The sequence below is a fragment of the Vulpes lagopus genome, chromosome 7 (assembly GCF_018345385.1).
Source record: "Vulpes lagopus strain Blue_001 chromosome 7, ASM1834538v1, whole genome shotgun sequence".
Lineage (NCBI taxonomy): Eukaryota > Metazoa > Chordata > Mammalia > Carnivora > Canidae > Vulpes > Vulpes lagopus.
The window spans coordinates 14,386,541-14,407,565 of NC_054830.1; the positions used below are offsets into that span (position 1 = coordinate 14,386,541).

General features: G+C 61.3%; 2 protein-coding genes across 4 annotated transcripts; both read left to right on the forward strand.

Moving 5' to 3' along the window:
- Positions 1–88: 88 nt before the first annotated feature.
- On the forward strand, positions 89–8,214 carry YJEFN3 (YjeF N-terminal domain containing 3). 2 transcript variants are annotated; one of them, XM_041764173.1, is made up of 6 exons: positions 89–592; positions 4,015–4,123; positions 5,896–6,006; positions 6,269–6,382; positions 6,452–6,602; positions 7,955–8,214. In XM_041764173.1, exons 1-6 carry the CDS (start codon positions 249–251, stop codon positions 8,161–8,163), a joined length of 1,038 nt encoding a protein of 345 aa, XP_041620107.1. In that variant the 5' UTR covers positions 89–248; the 3' UTR covers positions 8,164–8,214. The 2 variants fall into 2 exon arrangements, with proteins under 2 accessions (XP_041620107.1, XP_041620106.1); XM_041764172.1 differs by having other exon boundaries at positions 6,452–6,580.
- A 583-nt stretch (positions 8,215–8,797) lies between these two features.
- On the forward strand, positions 8,798–17,787 carry CILP2 (cartilage intermediate layer protein 2). 2 transcript variants are annotated; one of them, XM_041764169.1, is made up of 8 exons: positions 8,798–8,941; positions 9,940–10,038; positions 10,995–11,267; positions 11,923–12,078; positions 13,119–13,397; positions 14,126–14,234; positions 14,412–14,569; positions 14,812–17,787. In XM_041764169.1, exons 1-8 carry the CDS (start codon positions 8,878–8,880, stop codon positions 17,163–17,165), a joined length of 3,492 nt encoding a protein of 1,163 aa, XP_041620103.1. In that variant the 5' UTR covers positions 8,798–8,877; the 3' UTR covers positions 17,166–17,787. The 2 variants fall into 2 exon arrangements, with proteins under 2 accessions (XP_041620103.1, XP_041620105.1); XM_041764171.1 differs by having other exon boundaries at positions 13,200–13,397.
- Positions 17,788–21,025: the final 3,238 nt, after the last annotated feature.

A 21,025-nucleotide genomic window follows, 5' to 3' on the forward strand; every position in this document is an offset into this window, starting at 1 on the left:
TTACATGTGGCCTGGGGACATAGGGTCTAGACCTGAGGGCTCTGCAGAAGATGACAGGTGGAGTGGCCTCAAAACATACCCAGAGTGCTTCTGGACCCATCAGTCTTGGCTCACAAATGCACCTGGATTTTCCTACCTTTGTTGAAACTCTCCTTGTCAACAGCCCACCCCTCCAGGCTGGGGTTCCTGTGGAATCCCACACCCTGTGCACATCACTTGAGTGGGGGACCTGAAGATCCGAGCATGGAATGAAGTGGTGCCAGAGGCAGGTCCCCTTGCTCACAGGCTGTGACCCCATTACAGGAGGAACAAGTCTGTTGCTACATGTCCAGGCTGGGTTCCCTCCATTTCCAAGGCAGCTCCTCCGCTGGCACGGAAGGGTTAAGTCAGCCTGCACCTGCCAGCCAATGGCCGTGCGCAGCGCCTTCGCGGCGCTGTCTGATTGGCGGATGCACAGGGTGGGCGGGAGGGGGATGCTCTTAAAAGGCCGTGGCGGTGGCTGCCCGTGCAACTCTCACAGGCTCTCCGCGACCATGAGCAGTGCGGCCCGCCCCGACCCAGCAGAGACGCCCGAGGAGCAGCGTTTCCTCAGGTCAGCCAGGGATGGGGATGCCAAAGCCCACGGCAGGGATGTGGCCTGGAGGCGGGGGCATCATGGGCAAGACATGGCTGGGAGGGGGTGTCATGGGTGGACAGATCAGAGGCAGGGGGATATCCAGTTTGGGTCTGGGGGTTTCAAGGCCCACCCTGCATTCCCTGGAGGTGAAGCCTGTAGCTGCTGTTGCCAACAGCCTGCTGTTGCCAACACCTCCTAAACTGTGTTGCCAGGAAACTGCATCTGCCACAGCCCGCCCCTAAGTGAATCATTCAGCAGCACTGCTAGTAGCTTTCCCATCACCCCTCAACCCACTCCAGGCCCACCTCCCCTTTCCATCTGCCCTAAGGACCCTGGAGCTCCCATCTTTCATTCCCCATCCAGGAAGAGCTGAGCTCTTAGCTCCTAAAACGTTCATACCCCTCTTCGTGGCCCACCTACTACTGTTTCCTTGAACAGAGAAGGAAACTGAGGCCTAGGGAGGGACACGACTGCCTGAGCCAAAGCTTGGGCGATTTTTGAACATATGACCCGCTTGTCAACAGTTTGATTGGATTTGTGGTCTGGAGCTGGCAGCTATGGCTGTGTTTCCCATCTCATCCTGAGTTAGCATCTTGTGTCCCTCCTTGTGACCTGGGACCCCAAACAGGGCTGTGGACCTCAGTGTAAACCAGACTCATCTGATAGCTCATCTGTCTTCTGCCCACTGTCCACTCAGGCCCTCAGGGCAGATAACTGTCCAGCGACTGGCTGATCTCCAGATTGAGCCTATAGATCTAGCACATCCTAGACAGAAGGAAGCTGAAGCTGTGATTTCACCTGGCATGGGGAATGGGGTGGGGGGCCAGCTGTGCAGGATCTCAAATGCCAACTGAGGAGTGATGGAGTACTGTGGGTGGATAGGAGTAGAACACTGCAAGCAAGGGGAGAGGAGATAATGAGGTTAGAAACAGTGGGCGTGTAGGTGTGGTAAGGAATTTGAATATTCTCTGAATATTGGGGAGCCATAAGCGGTTTGAGACAAGTGCTGATGTGATCTGACATTCAAGTTTTCAAAGCCCCCATGGCTCTTGTGTTGAGCAGTGTGGGGGCCATGAGACTGCTGTAGGCAGGTGGTGGGCTGGTGGGCAGAGGCCTGAAGGTGGAGAAGCAGGTGGAGCCAAGGGTGCAGGGAGGGTCTGGCAACCTGGCCACGGGCTTCACCTTCAAAAGAGCCCACTCCTGGAAGCACTGGGAGATCAGGCCCAGTTCCTTTGAAAGCAGGTCACCTCAGCCTTTGTGCTCTTGGGGAGGGGGGGGAGTCCTGGTTCTTGCAGTTCCTCTCCTCTGGGGGCTGACAGTGGGAGAAGCAAGAGGCACCTCATCACTGAGCCCCAACCCTGGCCTCAGCCCACAATGGCTCTGCCCTGTCCCCCTCCCCCACGGGTCCTAATTCCTACTCTCGCTCCACCTAGAGCTGCCAGTGTCCCCACCCCCAGGCTCCTAGCCGGGGCGGTCCTCTCCATTATCACTCTAATGACCAGTTAGGCAGGAAGATAATGTTCCAAGTGGTGGCCTGAGGCCAAAGCTTTGGGACGGAGGAAGAAGAGGAGGAATGAGTAGTCCTGCCACCCATCTCATCTTCCCCTCACCCTCCTGCGGGGGCAGCAGCCAGAGCTGTCACAGATGAAGGTGGAGGAATGAGCCACATTCCCAAATGCACCTTCTCCAATGTTCTTTCCTGGGAGCTGGGCCAGCCTGCCCAGGGGGTGCTCTTCATCTGCCCTACTGTGAGCTCCTTCCCCCCAACTGGCCCTTCAACCTTATCTGAAGTCAGCTGGGGTTGAATCTGGCTTTGGTTGCTGGGGTGACTCAGGGCATGTGTCCTCCCTGCCCTAAGCCTCCATCTCCCCATGTGCAGGGGCCTTAAAGTGTCTTTCTGACCCAGTTTCTCAGTTTCCCTTGCTTGGCTCCAGCCACACTGGCCTCACTTCTGTCCCTTGAATCTGCCAAGCTCATTCCCACTACAGGATCTTGGCCATCACTGTTCTTCCACATGGATTACCTCCCATATTGCTCCAGGCCAGCTCCGCCAGGAAGCCCTTCCTAATTCCCCCTCCCACAGCAGTCCTCATTCCTTACCTATGCCCCTCTTGCTGCCCGGCCTGATCATGCTGCAAAATTGGCCGGAAGGTTGTGGTCTCCTGCTCACAGGATTGAAGGACTAAAGATTCATCCCAAGAAACCTCTGCTAGATGTAGGTCTGCCTCTGCTTCTTTGCTCAAACCCTGTATGGCTCTGGAGACAGACACCAAGGGTAAAAGCCTCAGTTTTCCTACTTGCTTCCTGCATGACCGTGGGAAAGCCACTTCCCTTCTCTGAGTGGTTCAATGTTCTAAATCTTCTGGGCCTGGTTCTATTACTAACCACTACTACTACTGCTACTATACTCTCTAGGGTCTGCTGATCTGGGGGTAGATGCTCTTCCCCAGCAGAAAAGAGCCCTGCCTAGGGGAAGCTGGCATCAGGCCATAAACCCTGCCCAGCTGCCCCAAGCCCTGATTCTGGAGTGAGGAACATTTCCAGTCTTCAATGCCAGCTCTCCATCTCTGCAGCCACTAAATCCATGCCCATTGGAAGCATGCCTGCTGGAAGCCTGTTGGAAGGTCCCTAAGCCAGGGCTAGCTTGGTCCCTGCTCCTAGAAGGGTCCAACACTTGGTTGTCATTCTCCTAAAATTCTCAATTTTTAAGTAATGGGCCCCATGTTTGCATTTCGAAATGGGCCTTGAAAATTATCTAGACTATCCTGCCAAAAGAGGAAGCAAAACTCGGATGTGACAGGTCCTAGTCGCTCAGTTGATGGCAGACCTTCACCTCAAATGATTAAGCCCCACCTCTCTGACAACACTTACTGAAGGGTCACCAATAGATCTGATAGCTGTGGACTCTACATCCACCTCCCTAAGTGAGCCATCAAACAACTCCTCCGCAGCCTTCAAAATCCACCTCCCTCAGGCACCGCTTCCGCATCCCCTCCCCCACCGACTCCCCCTCCAGTGTTCTGGAGCTTGCTCAGTGTTTTCCACTGCATGAAATTCGCCCATCAGCCCCATCAAAGTCTTCCACGCTGCATTCCTCCTTCTGGGTTCTTTCAGCGGCGGGGGTGGGCGCATCGGGATGGGGCTCCAGTCTCCCACGCTTTGGGGCAATAGAACCTACACGCGCTCCTAGACCACCAGAGGGCGCCCGTGCCTTGGGCTTCAGCTTAAGCCTCCCACTGCTCCATTCAACATGTACGTCTAATGGGGAAACTGAGGTTGGGGGTGGTGTTATGGCCTGCCTGGGAACATTGGTGGAACATTACTGGTTCCATCTGAGCCTCTCTCTAAGTCTTTCTCTCTCTGTGTCTTTGAGCGTCTCTCCCCACTCTGTCCCCCAGCACTGAGGAGGCGGCTGCCCTCGAGCGGGAGTTGCTGGAGGATTATCGCTTTGGGCGGCAGCAGCTGGTGGAGTTGTGTGGCCATGCTAGTGCTGTAGCTGTGACCAAGGTATCTGACCCCTGCCTTGAGCCCACCAGAGCCGAGGTCTGGCTGCATGACCCTGGGAGGGAGGAACAGAATGGTTTAGGACTCAAGAAGCCCCTTTTTGTGTGGAGCTACTCCAGCCCATCACTCAGATGGGGAAACTGAGGCCTAGAGAGGATCACCACTGGTCTAGACCGGCAGGGATCCAAGACCCCAGGGGTCAGTGAGGGTCAGGGCAGAGATAGGAGTCCCCAGAGACTTGGAGGTGGGGAGCAGAGACTGAAGCTGCTGGGGATGCTCCTGGGGCCCTTGAGGTGCAGATGTGACCACCCGCCTCTGCGATCTGGATCTCAATAAGGGAGACCTTGGTTCCTGCAGACTGAGTTCCTCCAAACAACCCCACACTGCAGGTGGGGAAATGGCAGTCCAGAAGCGGGGAGTGGCCTGCACAAGGTAGGTCCCAGGGGGGAGTAAGCAGAGCTGTGTCTGGATCTCTGGCAAAGCCCCAGCCTCGAGGAGCTTGCTAGGGACGCCAGAGTAATAAGCCACAACGATGCTGCCATCCAGTGCTCTGGCCACCGTGTCAAACCATGGGCCTCTTTCCTCTTCCAAAGCAAGAGCAATAAATTGACACCAGTTAATAAACACAAATACCTTAGAGAAATGCCTGCTGGTGTCAGGGCTCCAGCACGTAACCTTTCTCTTCCTCCCTATCCTCCTCTTGTCACCACTGCAGACTTTTGTTAAACACAATTTCTTTATCTTGGCTCAATATCTCTTTTAACCTACCTATTTCCAAACGAAACATATGCTGAGTGAAGCTCCTGAAGGAGAAGAAAATGATGACAATCAAAGCCCCAAAAGTAAACTTAGCATAGTCAACTCTTGCCTGGCCCTCACTGACCCAACATCGCTTGGTTTTGCCCTGAAAGCCCCAAGTCTGTCCCAGCCAGCCTAGACATTGTTGCCCTCCCTTGGTCTCGGGCTCCGCGCCCAGCATGGTGGGGTCACGGGCACCCTCGGGGTGGGTCAGGACCTCACTGAGACCTTGGGGAGGAGACAAAAAAAGGAATACCTAGCCCTCTGTGTACTAGGAGGTTAGGGCCTAGCCAGGCCCCCTGGGGCGCCCTGTCTCCAAGAGGTCCAGCCGTGTGCCTGTCACTGTCAGTGTCATTCCTGTTTGATAGAGGCCAAGTGAAGCTGCCAGAGGAGAGGGGGGCTGAGGCCACGCAGAGTCAGGGCAGGGCAGCCGCTGGAACACCAGCGCTCTTAACTCCGGTGTTAAAGAGACTGATGCATAGGCCCACAGATGCAGAGTCTGGGAAGTAGGCAGAGAGACAGAGATATGGAGACAGGTGACGACAGAGACTGATGGAGAGAGACAGGGCACCTTGGGTTGGAAAACAACCCCCGCTCCACCTCCCCCCCCCCCAGCTTTGGGGCCTCCGGGAGGGGCCAAGGCCTGGAAACGTGGGCGGGGGAGGGGCAGCCACTGCGGTGGAAAAAGGTGGAAGAATGTCTGCAACTCAGGCCGAGAATAAACAAACCGCACTCTGGGGCGCCGGGTGGTGGCAGAAGGCACGTTTTCCTGCTCCAGCTTGGCCGAGCCTGAAACAGGGATGCTGCCTCTCCAAGGAGGAAACTGAGGCCCCCAGAGGCCATGCCCTGGGCCCAGAACGCCTCTCCCCCTCTAGGCCCATGCCCATCCCTTCTGCTCCTCCAGGCCTCAGCTTCCCCACTCAAACAAGGAGGGATTCCAAACATCATGCCTTTGCCTTTGCTGTGCCCCCTGCCAGGTGTTCCCCTTGCCTACTCTCTCCCGGAAGCAGAGGACAGTGCTGGTCGTGTGTGGCCCAGAGCAGAACGGGGCAGTGGGGCTGGTCTGTGCCCGGCACCTGCGGGTGTTTGTGAGTAGCAAGAACCCCCCCCCCCGCCCCACCCCGCTTGGCCTCTGAGATCACTCCTCAATCCTGCTCTTGCAGAAATTGCTTCCTCCTCTTGATGGTGTCCCAGGGGGACACTGAGGCTGGAGAGGTTATAGAATATGCCCAGTGCTTGCCCCATGCAGGGTCTGCTGCCTGGGATCCAGGTCTGGGGGCTAAGGCCCAGTAGGAAGCCTGGAAGGGCCCCAGGGCTGACTTCTTTCTGCACTGCCCCCCCAACCCCCAGGAGTACGAACCTACCATCTTCTACCCTACACGCTCACTGGATCTGCTGCACCGGGACCTGACCACCCAGTGTGAGAAGATGGACATCCCCTTCCTGTCCTATTTGCCCACGGAGGTCAGCACTTGGTGGCAGATAGGGGGGCGGTGCCCAAAGGCTGCCCTCTAACCCTGCCTGCCCTCTCAGGTCCAGCTCATCAACGATGCCTACGGGCTGGTGGTGGATGCCGTGCTGGGCCCTGGCGTGCAGCCGGGAGAGATCGGGGGCCCCTGCACGCGTGCGCTGGCCACACTCAAGCTGCTGTCCATCCCCCTTGTGAGCCTGGACATCCCCTCAGGCATGCCAGGCAAGGGGGGGCATGTTGGGGGCACGGGTGGGGGCCCTCTGCACCCCAGTTTCTCGTGGCCCCTGCCTGTCTCTGAGCCTCGGTTTCCCTAGTGTGGATGGCTCATGCACTCTTGGTGAGGGTCATGTCCATCCATCATCTAGGGAAGACCAAAGCTGCCGCCCAGGTGATCCCATGTCCCATCCCCCACACACACCCAGCCCAGCATGCCCGCTGCCCACCCTGGCCCAGTTGCCTGGGCAGACGTGAGCTCACTCGGCAAAGGCCTCGCCCGTCCTGGCCGCCGCCCCACGCCTGTTGGAGCCATTAGGCGACGGGCAGACGGAACAAACAGCTGCTGGCCAGCCGGACCCTCCACGGGGGTAGCCATACTCAGGGGGATGGCCCCAAGCTTGCAAGACCTCAGGGCCATCCCAGCAGGATGCAACAAGCAGGGGGTTAGCTATGAAGAGGCAGGCTGTCTGGTCCAAGGGTGGAGACTAGGGTCATAGAAGGAAGGATTAAAGTCAGAGGGAGGAGGCTTTTAGTCAGTGGCTCCAGACTCTGGTCAGAAGCAAGAGAGAAGGCAAGGCCCCTAGTCTGGAGGTAGAGGCTCATTTGAGAGGTGGTAGAGGCTAGGGCACCGTGAGGGAGGGGGTGGGGTCCTGCCAAGTCAAAAAGCAAGATCTAGTCTGAGGGTGAAGACAAAGATGTCAGGTCAGAGGGAAGAGTCTCTAGTCAAAAGGAGGAAGCTGGACACTCAAGTTGGAGGGGGGGGGGCACGTTCTGTCAGAGGCAAGAACTGGGGATAAGGAGACATATATTATGGAGGAGGCTTGCCTGAGGATGGAGGCAAATCTGTCCTCTGAGTGGAGAATGGGATCTGGTCAGAGGGGGAAGGCTGGCTAGGAAGCTTGGGTGCAAAGAGGCTCTAGTCTAAGTGGGAAAGTTCAAGACTGATAGGGAGGGAGGAATGGGGACAGATGCTGGGTCAGAATGCAGAGGCATGAGTCTGCCTGGGAAAGGGCAGCAAGTGGAAATGATCCAGTCTGAAGGCAGAGGCTGAGGCAGATGGGGGGGGAAAATTAGTAGCATGATGGGAGCAGGGACAGAAAAGTATGAGGGCAGATGCTCTGGTCAGAGGAGAAAGGAAGCATCTCCAAGGAAGGGGAGACACTGGTCTGAGGGAGGAGGCCCAGTTCTGGGGTGGGGGGGCAGGTCTGACCGGGACTCACGTGTCAGGGAGCAGAGCTGGGTCTGTTTGGGAAGGGCAAGTGGGTGGTGCGGAGGCCAGGCCCTCCCGGCTAAAGGCGAGCACCCCTCCCAGCTCCCATTCCCTCCCCCTCCCGCCCCTCCTCCCGCAGGCTGGGACGCGGAGACCGGCGGCGGGGACAGCGAGGACGGGCTCCGGCCCGACGTGCTGGTGTCGCTCGCCGCGCCCAAGCGCTGCGCCGGCCGCTTCTCCGGCCGCCACCACTTCGTGGCCGGCAGGTTCGTGCCCGACGACGTGCGCCGAAAGTTCGCTCTGCGCCTGCCGGGATACACCGGCACCGACTGCGTCGCGGCGCTGTGACCGCCCCCACCCCCCGCGTCCCGGCGGCCTGGGCCCGCGCCAATAAACAGACGTCCCACCTCCTCCGCGCCTCCTCTCTGTGCCAGCTCCGCCGCCGGGGGGGGGGGGGGGGGGGCGGGGAGGGTTGGGGGATGGGGAGCGCCCCGCAGAGCCGGGCCGGGGATGGAGGGGGTCCTAGCGTCGACCTCCCGCCGGCCCACAGCTGGCGCCACGGTAGAGGCTAGATTCGGGGTGGGACTTCCAGCCTGCCTGGGGTGGCCCATCGCCCCAAGACTGCGGGCAGACTCGACGGAGGCTTTCTCGTCGCCTAAGGGGCCGCCCACAGCGCCAGTGTGTTGGGGCAGCTTCAGGCAGCTTCCAAGAGGCACGTCCCGCAGGCACCTGGGGCCCGGGGTGCAGAGTGCGAGTGGGTAGAGGGAGGGCCTCGGGCCGGCCCGGGGGCGGGGCGGGGCGGGGCGGGCGGGGCGGGCGCGCGGGCCCACCTGAGGGCGGAGGCGCAGCCCGACGCTCCAGCCCGCGCCCCGCAGAGGGGGCTCGGCGCCCCGGAGTCGCCCGCGGCCGGGGCGCTGGGCTCGGCGGGGCGGGGCCTGGGCGGGGCGGGGCCTGCGGTCACCTCCCGCCGCCACCCTCAGCCCCAGCGGCCGCCAGACCCGCGGGAGTCAGATCCGAGCGCGCCGCGGAGCCCGCACCCTCCCTCGGACGCTCGACCCGGCCATGGCGTCGGCGCCGCCACTACTCTGCCTCTTAGTCGCCGCCGCGCACCTGGCGGGGGCTCGAGGTGAGGCGCCCCCTGACCCCAGCCCAGACCCCTAGGCGCCCCGGCAGCCCGCCTGGCTTGCAGCTGCTCCCGGGGAGGGCTCGCTTCCGCACGCCTGGGTCCCCCTTCGTCAACCCGGGAGTGGGGTGAGGGGGCGTCGGGGGGATGGGTCCTTGGGACCAACGACGGGGGGAGGGGGAAGCCCGTCTGTTCACTCTCCTCAAAGAGAGGTAGGGGCACTGGGAGTATGGATGTGAACTTTAGAACTCCTCTAGGTGCCGGGGCCGCGGGGGACCTGTCTCACCCCTAGCACTTGGCCTCTGAAGCACCCAGTCCCGGCCCAGGATTAAGGGGTCAGAGCTGTCCCCTCTCCCATAACTCCTCTCCTCTTCCACACACACATACACACCATTCAGAAAAATTCCCATCTCTGGAATGCTCAGAGGGCAGGGCAGTGGATCCATTTCTCAGATGAGGAGACTGAGATACAGACAGCGAAGGGACTTGTCCGATGTCCCTGTCTAGCCTGGCTATCTGAGATAACTCCAGGTCAGAGAAGCCAGGCTTGATTCCAAAGACTTCCCAATGGCAGCTTGGGCCCTAAGTGAAGGGATGGAAGGTACACTGAGGGACTTTGAGCCGGCAAATGGATGAAGGAGAAGGCAGCTCAACCTGAGGGCAGAGGCACAGCCAACTGAACTCATGGCCACTGAGCACACTCGAGGAGACCTGGGCCTGGGGAGGAGAGCAGACGCAGACTTCCCCACCCCATGGCATCTGGGCCAGGGCAGAGGGAGGGAAGGGCTGCAGGGGTCACAGGGAGGCTTCCTGGAAGCGGGGCTGGGGGGGGGGGTCCTGCATTCCTTGGGGTCAGCCAGAACTAGATTCTGGCTTCTCAGAGCCTCACTTTTCTCTCCCGTGAAATGGGGATATTCATGACAGCACCTTGCATAGAAGCAGCTCACAGAGTTCCCCATCAGCATGCCTCCTCCATCCCCCACTCCTCACCCCTTCCACAGCCACCACCCCCCCTGAGGAGCCCACAGCAACTGCCTGGGGCCTTGAAGGTCCATCTCTGAGCCCTGGACAGCCCTCACCAGCCCTGGAGGACTGGGAAGGTGAGTCATCCTGGGTCCAAGTCCTGGCTCTGCTGTGGACTCACTGTGTGAGCTCTGGCTGGTGTGGTCATGTGAGGAGGGGATAGAAGGCGGTAGAACAGCCCAATATCATCCTGGTCCCCAGACATGGTGGCCCCTGGCATAGGTGTCCCAAGAGGTCTAAATTTTAGGAGCAGAGGGGTGAGAGTTCAGGCTATTTGTCAAGGGGGAAACCAATGTGTAGGGTGGGGGTGGGTGCTTCCTGCCCCCTACTGGAAGCATCATGCAGGGTGCTTCCAGTAGATTCCAGATCTCTAGTTCTAGAAACTGGGTCTCTAGTTTCCTAGCTGGGAAAAGTTACTCTGGAGTCAGGAAAGGAGTGAGGGGAAAATTGCTGGAAGCAGAATCTGACCTCTGGGAGGTCAGATCGTTCCTACCTGTGGCTTCTGTGAAACAGAGGTTGCCTGGTGGCTTTAGCCAGGCAGTGAGCAAGAGCCCCAATGGCTCTAACCTGGAGCGGCCAGGCGAGGGAAAGCCACAGTTAGGGCTGGTCTCAGGCCTGACTCCTCCTGCTGCCTTTGTTATCTCCTCACACCTCAGGGGTTCTGAATTCAGAGGTGGGGGGCAGGCTTCATTCTAAGGTTGGGGACTGGTGAGGCAGTGACAAGATGTCAGCATGGCAGAATGCCAGCCTGCACCGATGGGCAAGCTCAAGGATTGGGCAGCAGAAGTGGGGCAGGTGCGAGGGGAGGCCAACCTCCCGTGGTACCTTAGAGCTCCTTCTGGCGTGGAGGAAACCTGGCTCTGGGCGGGGTCACGGATGGGCGGGCTGGGTTAGCCCGGGCTCCTTGGGGGTGGGGTGACCGTTTTAGACCGCAGGGTATGGCCTTACCTGGGAGGTGGGGGTAAGGCCCCTGCATGCACTGGTGGGGCCCGACAGGCTGCGGCCCGGGTCCCAGCGCGTGCGGTGCCCGCAGAGGCCAGCGAGTGGACGTCCTGGTTCAACGTGGACCACCCCGGCGGCGATGGCGACTTCGAGAGCCTGGCTGCCATCCGCTTCTATTACGGACCAGCGCGCGTGTGCCCACGGCCGCTGGCGCTCGAGGCGCGCACCACGGACTGGGCCCTGCCGTCCACTGTCGGCGAGCGCGTGCACCTGAACCCCACGCGAGGCTTCTGGTGCCTCAACCGCGAGCAGCCCCGCGGCCGCCGCTGCTCCAACTACCATGTGCGCTTCCGCTGCCCGCTCGGTGAGGGCGGGGCCCGGGGCGGGGCCTGCGGGTGGGCGGGGCCTGCGGGTGGGCGGGGCCGGCGAGAGGGCTCGAGATCAATCACGCTGAGGAGAGGGTGGGGATTGGCCGGGATGGGTCAGAGGTGGGTGGAGCCCGGCTGGGCGGTACTGGAGGCGGGGGCGGGGCCGTGCGGGCGGGGGCGTGGTTGGAAGGAGGCGGGGTCCGGTCGCGGGGCGGGGGAGCCGGCGCGATCAGAGAGGGGCGGCGCTTTGGGAGGGAGGCTGGCAACGGTGACCCAGGTAGGGAACCGGAAGGAGCCCTCAGGAGTTCTTCTCCCTCCCGCTGCCCTCATTTGCTCATCTGTCACAGCTCTGTCCTCTGGGGGCGTGTTTTGACCCCAAATACGTGAGGGACGCTGGGAGAACAGCAGGGCTCACCTCCCGGAGCTTATCTGGGGAGGGGCGGTACCTCAACTGTACCTTCGACAGGTGCCTGGGGGACGACAGATGGGGGCAGTGGGCAGGGCCTCTCTCTGGGATACCCACCCTAGGATGAACTTAGCGAGGGGCGTCCTCCAGTCCCAGGCTGTTACACCAGATTTCCCAGGAGGCGAAGTCCCTGCGGTGGGCGGCCGCCTCACCTTCCCCCCACGCCTCTGCTCTTACCACCGCAGAGGCCACGTGGGGCGCATGGGGCCCGTGGGGTCCCTGTTCAGGGAGCTGCGGGCCAGGCCGTCGCTTGCGCCGCCGCCGCTGCCCCAGTCCGACTGGAGATGCGTGTCCGGGGCGTCCCCTGGAGGCGCAGAAGTGTGTCCGCCCTACCTGTCCAGGTAGGAGGGATGGGGCCCGGAGGAAAGCGTTTATTTAGAGGCGAGGCCTGGGTGTGGAGGGAGGAGGCCTGTTCAGAAGGGTACCTAGAGGGGAGAGGCTGGCTGGGACCGAGCCTGATGGGGGGGGGGGGTTGAAGGGAAGAGGCGGGTCCTGGAGGGCCAGAACTTGAACCACATGGAGCCTGGACCTTCTTTCCCTTCGGGCCCCCCGAGGAGCATTGGTGAATGTGTACATCCGGATGGGTGGACGCCTTGAAGGTCGTGTCCAGGCGTGTGCAGATTCCAAATGGGCATTACCTTGGTTGCACCTCGGACTGTGTGTATGTTCTGATGGACATGGACATGCACAGAAGTTGGCTCATGCACTCGGGGTGCACTCGCGTGGCATTCACAGCCACAGCCCGTCCCCCACGCCCACGCGGACACACGTTCACACCCTGGCAGACACCATGCCCAAGCCCTCCCAGGGCCAGACACCAGGCCAGCCAGGAGGCGACTGGAAATTCCGATCCGCCTGGGCTCCACAAACACGGTCTGGAGGCTGCGCCCGCAGAGCCCATGGAAGGGTGGGGGAGCACGGTGGCCAATGGGGTAGTGGGGTCCCCACCCTACCCCGCCTGGCTCTGCCCTCCTGACGCCTCTGCCCTGAAGTTTCCAGCGGAAATTTCCATTTTATGGAGAAACCGCAGGATTGGAAGAGGAGGGAGATGTTCTGAGCCCAAGCCCCAACCCCTAGCTGGGCCCCCAGCCCCTGCTGTTCAGTTTCTCTCTCTGTCCTGTGAGAGTCACCTCTCCTGCTCCCCCCTCCAGGGCATTTCCCCATCCCTCTGGACCACAGGTCCTGCCCTCTGCCCCAGTTCTGACTCTTCAACCCCGTATCCCCACTCATCCTAGGGGCTGTTCCAAGCAGGGGCATGCTGAGGCCTCTGAGGGGCGCAAGGGGAATGTCTAGGCATCTCTGCTGAGGGACTGAGTGGAAAGCCCTCCGCAGGAGGGAGTGAAGAGGCTCCCCTGTCCCTCTGCCTCCATGTGTCCCCCAGGGTGCAGCTCCAAGACCTGCAAGTGCCCCGACCACGTCCTTCTGGGCTCGGTGGTCACCCCATCTGGGCGTCCACTGCCAGGAGCCAGGGTCTCCCTGAGAGACTGGTCTGGCATTGTGGCCATCACTGATGCCCATGGAACCTTCCGGATGCCTGGAGTCTGTGCCAATAGCCGGGCAAATGTCAGTGCCCAAATGGATGGCTTCTCTGCAGGCCTGGGCCAGGCCCAGGCCAATGGCTCCATCTCTGCTGTAGTCACTGTTGTCCTGAATAAGTTGGGTAAGTGCCTCATGGAAAGTAGGATTGAGGGGGCTGAGAAACTAAGAAGGAAATTCTGGAGGCACCAAGTTCTTGGGAGGATGTGATGCAGCATGAGGTCACTAAGGAACAAATAAGGTGTGACATGGACATTGGAGAAGCCATAATACCAAATATGATGTCATGGAGGGGATGAATAAAACGAGAAACTAGAGAAAGCGCCAGGTGAGACAAGGACTTGCAGATAGGGCACCATCTGGGGTACTTGGGTGGCTCAGACAGTTAAGTGTCTCACTCTTGATTCTGGGTCAGGTCATGACTATGACCCTCTGGATCATGGGATCCAGCCCTAGTGGGGGTCTGGATTGAGCATGGAGCCTACTTAAGATCCTCTCTCCTTCTCCCTCTGTCCCTCCCTGGCTCACGTACACATTCTCTCAAAAAAAAAAAAAAAAGATGGGGCAACATCTTGGAGCACTTGGCAGGTTCAGTCAGTAGAGCATGTGATTCTTGATGTCAGGGTCCTGAATTCAAGCCCCACATTGGGCGTGGAGCCAACTTAAAAAAAGGGGGGGGGGGCACCTTCTTGAGCAGCCATGGGGTGAAATTGAATGGGGAGGTCATCAGAAGAGCCACAGGTAAAATAGGGCATCACTAGAAGGGAAAGGATGGGGCCCTGCCATTGGGAAGGGTTGTTGGGTGAAGCTGGGATGGAGCAGGGCCTTGACCTTTGTCACCTTTACCCCCAGAGAAGCCCTACCTGGTGAAGCACCCTGAGTCCCGAGTGCGAGAGGCCGGACAGAATGTAACCTTCTGCTGCAAAGCCTCAGGCACCCCCATGCCTAAAAAATACTCCTGGTGAGTGCCCTGCCTCATGCTCAAGGGCCTTGCACCCAGCTTTGTGGTTTGATTGGATTTCCCATGGCATGTGGTGCCTCAGGGACTAGACGCTGCTCTGCCACGTCCCTGGGCTGCATGTGGGGTCAGGCACAGATGTGCCAAGGGCCTCCATAGTGTTGCCTATCTGCCACCCAGGTTCCACAACGGGACCCTGCTGGACAGGCGAGAACACAGGTATGGGGCCCATCTGGAGCTGCGAGGGCTGCGCCCAGACCAGGCAGGCACCTACCACTGCAAAGCATGGAATGATGCGGGCACTGTGCGCTCAGGCACCGCCTGGCTCACCGTGCTTGGTGAGCACCCTCAGCCCCCCAACCCTGAGCATGCCCTGAAATTGAACTGATACCTAACACCTGCTAACACTCAACCCCAGATGGAGCCCCAACTTCAGACTGTCTTCTGTCCTTGCTGAGTCTGATCCCAGGCCCCCACTGAGACCCTGGGTTGAGCCCCTCACCCCAATCCAGGCCCCCAAATTTGGACTCAAATGGAGCCCTCCCCCTTCCTGTGATCTGATTGATTTCTTGCTCTGCAGGCCCAGGCCAGCCAGCCTGCAATCCCCAGCCCCAAGAGCACCTGATCAAGCTCCCAGATGACTGTGGGCAGCCTGGCAGCGGCCCCACCTACTTGAATGTGGGCCTCTGCCCTGACACCCTCTGCCCCAGCCCTGCAGGCTCCAGCCCCCGGTGTGGGGATGCAGGCTCCCGCTGCTGCTCTGTTCGCCGCCTGGAGAGCAGGGAGATCCACTGCTCCAACTATGTCCTCCCAGTCAAGGTGGTGGCTGAGTGTGGCTGCCAGAAATGTCTGCCCCCTCGGGGACTGGTCCGGGGACGTGTGGTGGCTGCTGACTCAGGGGAACCCCTGCGTTTTGCCCAGATCCTGCTAGGCCAGGAGCCCATTGGATTCACCTCTTACCAGGGCGACTTCACCATCGAGGTGCCACCCTCCACGCAGCGGCTGGTGGTCACCTTCCTGGACCCCAGTGGGGAGTTCATGGACACTGTCACAGTCCTGCCTTTTGACCCCCGAGGTGGCGGCGTGTACCACGATGTCAAGGCCATGCGCAAGAAAGCCCCCGTCATCTTAGATGCCGGGGAGAGCAACACGATCCCTCTTGGGGAGATGCAAGACGAGGCCCCATTGGGCGAGCTGGTCCTCCCGCCGGGAGCCTTCCGCAGAGCTGATGGCGAACCCTACGCCGGGGCTGTGGAGGCCCGGGTGACGTTCGTGGACCCCCGCGATCTCAGCTCGGCGGCCGCCGCCCCTAGCGACCTGCGGTTCGTGGACAGCGACGGCGAGCTGGCGCCGCTGCGCACCTACGGCATGTTCTCGGTGGACCTCCGCGCCGCGGGCTCCGCGGAGCAGCTGCAGGCGGGGCCGGTGGCCGTGCGCGTGGACGCCGGCCAGATCCGCATGGCGGGCCACGTGGAGGCGCTCAGGCTGTGGTCGCTGAACCCCGACACCGGCTTGTGGGAGGAGGAGAGCGGCTTCCAGCCAGAGCGGTCGGCGGCCGCCCGCGCCCGCGCCCGCGCCCGCGCCCGCAGGGAGGAGCGGGTCTTCCTGGTGGGCAACGTGGAGATCCGGGAGCGGCGTCTGTTCAACCTGGACGTGCCCGAGCGCCGCCGCTGCTTCGTGAAGGTGCGCGCCTACGCCAACGACAAGTTCACCCCCAGCGAGCAGGTGGAGGGCGTGGTGGTCACGCTGGTCAACCTGGAGCCCGCCCCCGGCTTCTCGGCCAACCCCCGGGCCTGGGGCCGCTTCGACAGCGCGGTCACCGGACCCAACGGCGCCTGCCTGCCCGCCTTCTGCGACGAGGACCGGCCCGACGCCTACACCGCGCTGGTCACCGCCTCGCTGGGCGGGGAGGAGCTGGAGCCCGCGCCCTCCCGGCCCCGGCCGCGCGCGGCCACCGTGGGCGTGGCGCAGCCCTACCTGGAGCGCCTGGCCTACCGGCGCTCCGACCACGACGACCCCGCGCTCAAGCGCAACGGCTTCCGCATCAACCTCGCCAAGCCCAGGCCCGGCGAGCCGGCCGAGGCCAAGGGCCCGGTGTACCCGTGGCGCAGCCTGCGCGAGTGCCAGGAGGCCCCGGTGACCGCCAGCCACTTCCGCTTCGCGCGCGTGGAGGCGGACAAGTACGAGTACAACGTGGTCCCGTTCCGCGAGGGCGCGCCGGCCTCCTGGACTGGAGATGTCCTGGCCTGGTGGCCCAACCCGCAGGAGTTCCGGGCCTGCTTCCTCAAAGTGCAGATCCAGGGCCCCCAGGAGTACATGGTCCGGTCCCACAACGCGGGCGGCAGCCACCCGCGCACCCAGGGCCAGCTCTACGGGCTTCGGGATGCCCGCAGCGTCCGGGACCCCGAGCGCCCCGGCACCACCGCTGCCTGCGTGGAATTCAAGTGCAGCGGGATGCTCTTCGACCAGCGGCAGGTGGACAGGACGCTGGTGACCATCATGCCCCAGGGCAGCTGCCGCCGCGTGGCCATCAACGGGCTCCTGCGGGATTACTTGGCCCGGCATCCCCCAGCCGCCCCAGCTGACGACCCTGCCGCCTTCAGCATGCTGGCCCCACTGGACCCCCTGGGTCACAACTACGGTGTCTACACAGTCACCGACCAGAGCCCCAGGCTGGCCAAGGAGATCGCCATCGGCCGCTGCTTTGATGGCTCCTCCGACGGCTTCTCTCGGGAGATGAAGGCCGAGGCTGGCACAGCTGTCACCTTCCAGTGCCGGGAGCCACCAGCAGGCCGGCCTAGCCTCTTCCAGAGGCTGCTGGAGTCCCCAGCAACGGCGCTTGGTGACATCCGCAGGGAGATGGGCCAGGTGGCCCGGGCACAGGCTCAAGCCACAGGCCCCCTCCGTACCCGCCGGGGTAGGGCCCAGCAGTGACCTGGGCTCGTGGCCTCAGTCCTCTGCCTTGCCCTGGACTCCTCTGTACCTGGGAAGTCTCAGCCCCTTCCCCAGATGCTCCCTTCCCTAGGTTTCTGGGCCCCCCTCTCCCTCCCCTGCCCAGAATTCAGAGTCAAGACAAGACCTACGAGTGTCCGATTGTGGAAATGCCTGGCGGGGGACCATTGCTGTGTGACGCAAAATGGAGTTCTTCCTGATGGCAGGAGCCAGCGTCCTGGGCGACCACTGGGCATCTGCCTGAGGCCCAGGGGGATTTGCTCCCAGCTCACACGCTGGCCCTGATTTTATGTGTGTTTCTACCCTGATCTCAGATATCCTGTCGAGATTCCCGACTCCGCCTGAAGCCTGCTCTGCGTATCGCTGAGCTGGGTGCTTTTTTTTGGATCCCCTGCCCCAAACTTTGTTCTAGGGGTTATTTATTGAAATGAAGCCCATGGGGTTGGTCAAGGGCTTAAGAGGGGGGGTGTCCAGGCCCCGTGAAAGTCAGGCAGGGGCTTCTTGGTTCTGGGGCTAAGGGACACAATTCTCACAGGTTTGGTGCTTGGAGACCCCCCCCCAGGGGGTTTGGGCAGGGAATCAATTAAAGATGCTTCATTTCCAACTCATGGTGTCAGTCTTGGGGGTGAAGATGTAGGCTGGGGCTGCTGGACCCAGACCTTGGCGGGCAGACACACGGATAGGGTGTGCAAGCAGCTCATAGGCCTCCACGAGGTCCCAGATGTGCCTCGGGCTGGCATGTGGGTCCTGGCCGAGGCTTACAGAAGTGTGTCTGTGACACGCGTGTGCAGAGCTGACGGGTGGGCAGCCCGAGCCTGTGCGGCCCTGACCGCTGAACACGGTAGCAGCCGCTGCCCTGGCCGTCTCCTCTGAGCCTGGCTGTGACCAGCAGCTCCCGGCTGGCCGTGGGCCCAAGGGCTGCAGCGGGCGGGGAGGGGCCCTGGCAGGGGCACATGCCCAGGCGGCAGGAATGGAGGCTGCTCCGGACTTCCTCAGCCAGGGCCACGCTGCCGCACCCTAGGCCCCACCCGGTTGAGGCCTGGCCACACCTTGGCCACATGGTGACCAGGCTGCCCAAGGCCATGGTCCTGGGCCCTCTACTTCACCAGGACTCGGTCTGGAGGCAGCAGAACATTGCCTGCTGGCGCTCCATGTGCATGGCTCTGTGTCTGCGAGTCCTCCTGGCACCCCATGGTGCAGGCACTGTTCTGACCACACCCCCACTTTCCAAAGAAACTGAGTCCCCAAAAGGGGTGGCAAAGGGCTGCTGGGCTCTGGAGTGAATCCTGGCAGGAGCAGGGCTGCCTGGATGGCTCAGCAGCCCCCTCCAGCACATGCATGAGATACCCTTGGCCCCAGGAAGGCATCCAAGTGGCATTGCTGGGGACCTGACATGGCAGGCATTGTGCCTCATTCATCGCTCCATGGATGAGGTGACAGCGGGGAGTGGGGGTGCAGGGTCTGCTCTTAACCCAGGGCATGCCCAGGCCCTCTCACACCCACCCACCCTCTTCCCTTTCTACCACCTGCCTGGCTGCTCATTCACTTGCTGCCCCCACCCCTCCCATCTACCCCACCATCTACCTGTCCAGCATTTGGAGGTGTCTGATCTGTGCCAACATCGAGGGCCTAGAGAGGGCCGAGCCTTGGTAGGGATCTAGGCTCACACACAGACCCCAATGCACCTATAGGGTCAGGACTCAGCCCACACGGTTCTCTGGCTCTTGTCTGTCTAGAGAACCCTCAATCTAACAACCGTCAACGTCTCCAGTCCTTATGCCTGCTCAGGCCATTTCCTGCGTGGGAACAGCCTTCCCCTGCCCAGGGGGTGGATTTGGGGGCCCAGAGGGTTGGGGAGAATCTGACAAACCCAAGGGCCTCCACCCCAGTCTCTGAGGATGGGCCTCAGCACTCTGCTGGAGTGGAGGTCTGGCATTCCCTCACTGCGCACCCCGGCCTCTCCCTGGATAGGCTAACGTGGACAGGAATGGAGAGAAGCTTGGAGGCCCCTCGGGAGCCAGGGGGCATGTGGATTTACCCAGAACTTACTGTGTCTACACCCCTGGCTGACAGGGGGGGCCTAACTTGGAGGGGCAGATCCTTGCACAAGGTAACCTGGGCTCCGGGCTTACCTGCCCCAAAGCCCTGCGTAGGGCCGCTCAGTGGGGTCTTGGGGAACAGCGGGAACCAGGGGGCCTCCCCCTGCAGCGGGCGGGTAATGCTGGCTTCCAGGCTGAGAGTGATGAGGTGTCAAGCTCCGTGGCCAAATACCTTTCACTGAGAGGGTGTTGGGGCTGCGGCTGCTGCCAGGCCTGGGGCAGCCGGGTTTGGGGCAGGCAGCTGGCCTCCCTTCCCTGGGCCGGGGCAGGGGTGGATGGGCGTCATCTCGAAGCCCCCTCCCCAGACGCAGTGGCTGGGGCCAGACGTAAGAAGGGGCTCCCGGAGGCAAGTGGATCAGGGCAGGCCTCCAGGTGGAGGGCACAGCCAAAGCACATGCTTGGCGCAGGGCAGGGACTGCAGCCGCAGCTCCTCCCCGTCCCTGCGGACACTTTTTAAGAGGGCACCACTTAACTCCAAGTTCCAGATGAGGAAACTGAGTCTCTGAGACAAAGAAGCCATTGGCCTGAGCGGACAGCCCTGTGCCTGTTGCCACTGCCTTGTGACCCCATTCTAGCAGAGCCAGGCGTCCAGCCCCCCCTCCTGGAACGCTGGCCATCCGCCTCCTGGTAAATCCATTGCTCTGCCCCCAAACAGGGGCTGCCAGACCGCACCCCCTCAGCCTGGGGAAAGTGGGGGGCATGAGCCCCCCCAGAGACCCTGGCTCCAGCCACCCCTGGGGTCAGCTCAGGGCACAAGGAGGCCCTCGATCCCGCCCACGGCATTTTAGACTTTTATAATTTTAGAACCAGGGGTTCTTAAAATTCCTAACACCGTGAGTGGGAGAAAAATCTTGGAACAATGCTTAAAACAAGAGAGGCAAAACCGCAGAATCCAAGAGGAGGAAGATAATCATGAGCACACATTAAGCACTGACTGGATGCGAGCCCTCGCTGCTCCCCCAAGGCCTGACTCACTTCAAGGGCACTTAATGTACTTTTATTGTCTTGGGGTTTAAAATAGACTTGTAGGGAGGGTAATTTTCACACATATACAACCCCAGTCATTTCACAGCTGACCCCAGTCATTTCACAGGGACACTCTTGTGGGCTGGGGTTGGGGGGAGAGGGCAATGTTTCCCAGAGAAGGGGACATAGGTGCTGACTTTTGAGGGATGTGTAGGAGTTTGCCCCCAGCAAGGCAGGAAGGGTGTTCCTGGCTGCCAGAAATGTGTCTGTGAAGGAGGAGGACACGGAGAGCAGAAGCTAAAGGGGGGCACGCAAGGAGATGACCGGAGCCTTGAATGCCGAGTGAGAAGCTGAGCTCTCTCTAGCAGGTGATGGGGAGCCACAGAAGGTGCCGGAGCAGAGGAAGGTTACACAGTTTCTCATAACAAAGACTCCTCGGGAGCTGGTGCAGGATTCAGCCTGTTGGAAAGTGTTTCTTTCATGGCAGCGTGGTCTGGCTCTTCCCACGTGGCAGCCTTTGTGGGGTCCAAGCCCTGAAGGCCGGCGCCCCCTCCCCTCCGGCTGCCTCCTGTCCTGGCTGAACATTGCTGGCTCCTCCGTCGAGGCCTCGTGGACCTGGCGCGGCCACCCACCACTTCCCCGGCCCCGTCTGTCTCTCTCATCAGCCCTTGGAGTTGGGTCCGTCCCAGGCTCAGACCCCAAAGACGGGAGCCAGCCTGGCGGGGAGACCTGGCTTCGGTCGGCTGGGGGGAAGGTGGAAACAGAGGCAGCGCGCCA

Excerpts from the sequence above, each read along its gene's own strand:
- CILP2 (XM_041764169.1), top strand. The coding sequence starts at position 8,878 with ATGGCGTCGGCGCCGCCACTACTCTGCCTCTTAGTCGCCGCCGCGCAC. Across the intron at positions 10,039-10,994 it reads AGCCCTGGAGGACTGGGAAG|AGGCCAGCGAGTGGACGTCC; the intron begins GTGAGTCATCCT and ends CGGTGCCCGCAG. Across the intron at positions 13,398-14,125 it reads TGTTGTCCTGAATAAGTTGG|AGAAGCCCTACCTGGTGAAG; the intron begins GTAAGTGCCTCA and ends CTTTACCCCCAG.
- YJEFN3 (XM_041764172.1), top strand. The coding sequence starts at position 249 with ATGAAGTGGTGCCAGAGGCAGGTCCCCTTGCTCACAGGCTGTGACCCC. Across the intron at positions 6,383-6,451 it reads TGTCCTATTTGCCCACGGAG|GTCCAGCTCATCAACGATGC; the intron begins GTCAGCACTTGG and ends CTGCCCTCTCAG. Across the intron at positions 6,581-7,954 it reads AGCTGCTGTCCATCCCCCTT|GCTGGGACGCGGAGACCGGC; the intron begins GTGAGCCTGGAC and ends CTCCTCCCGCAG.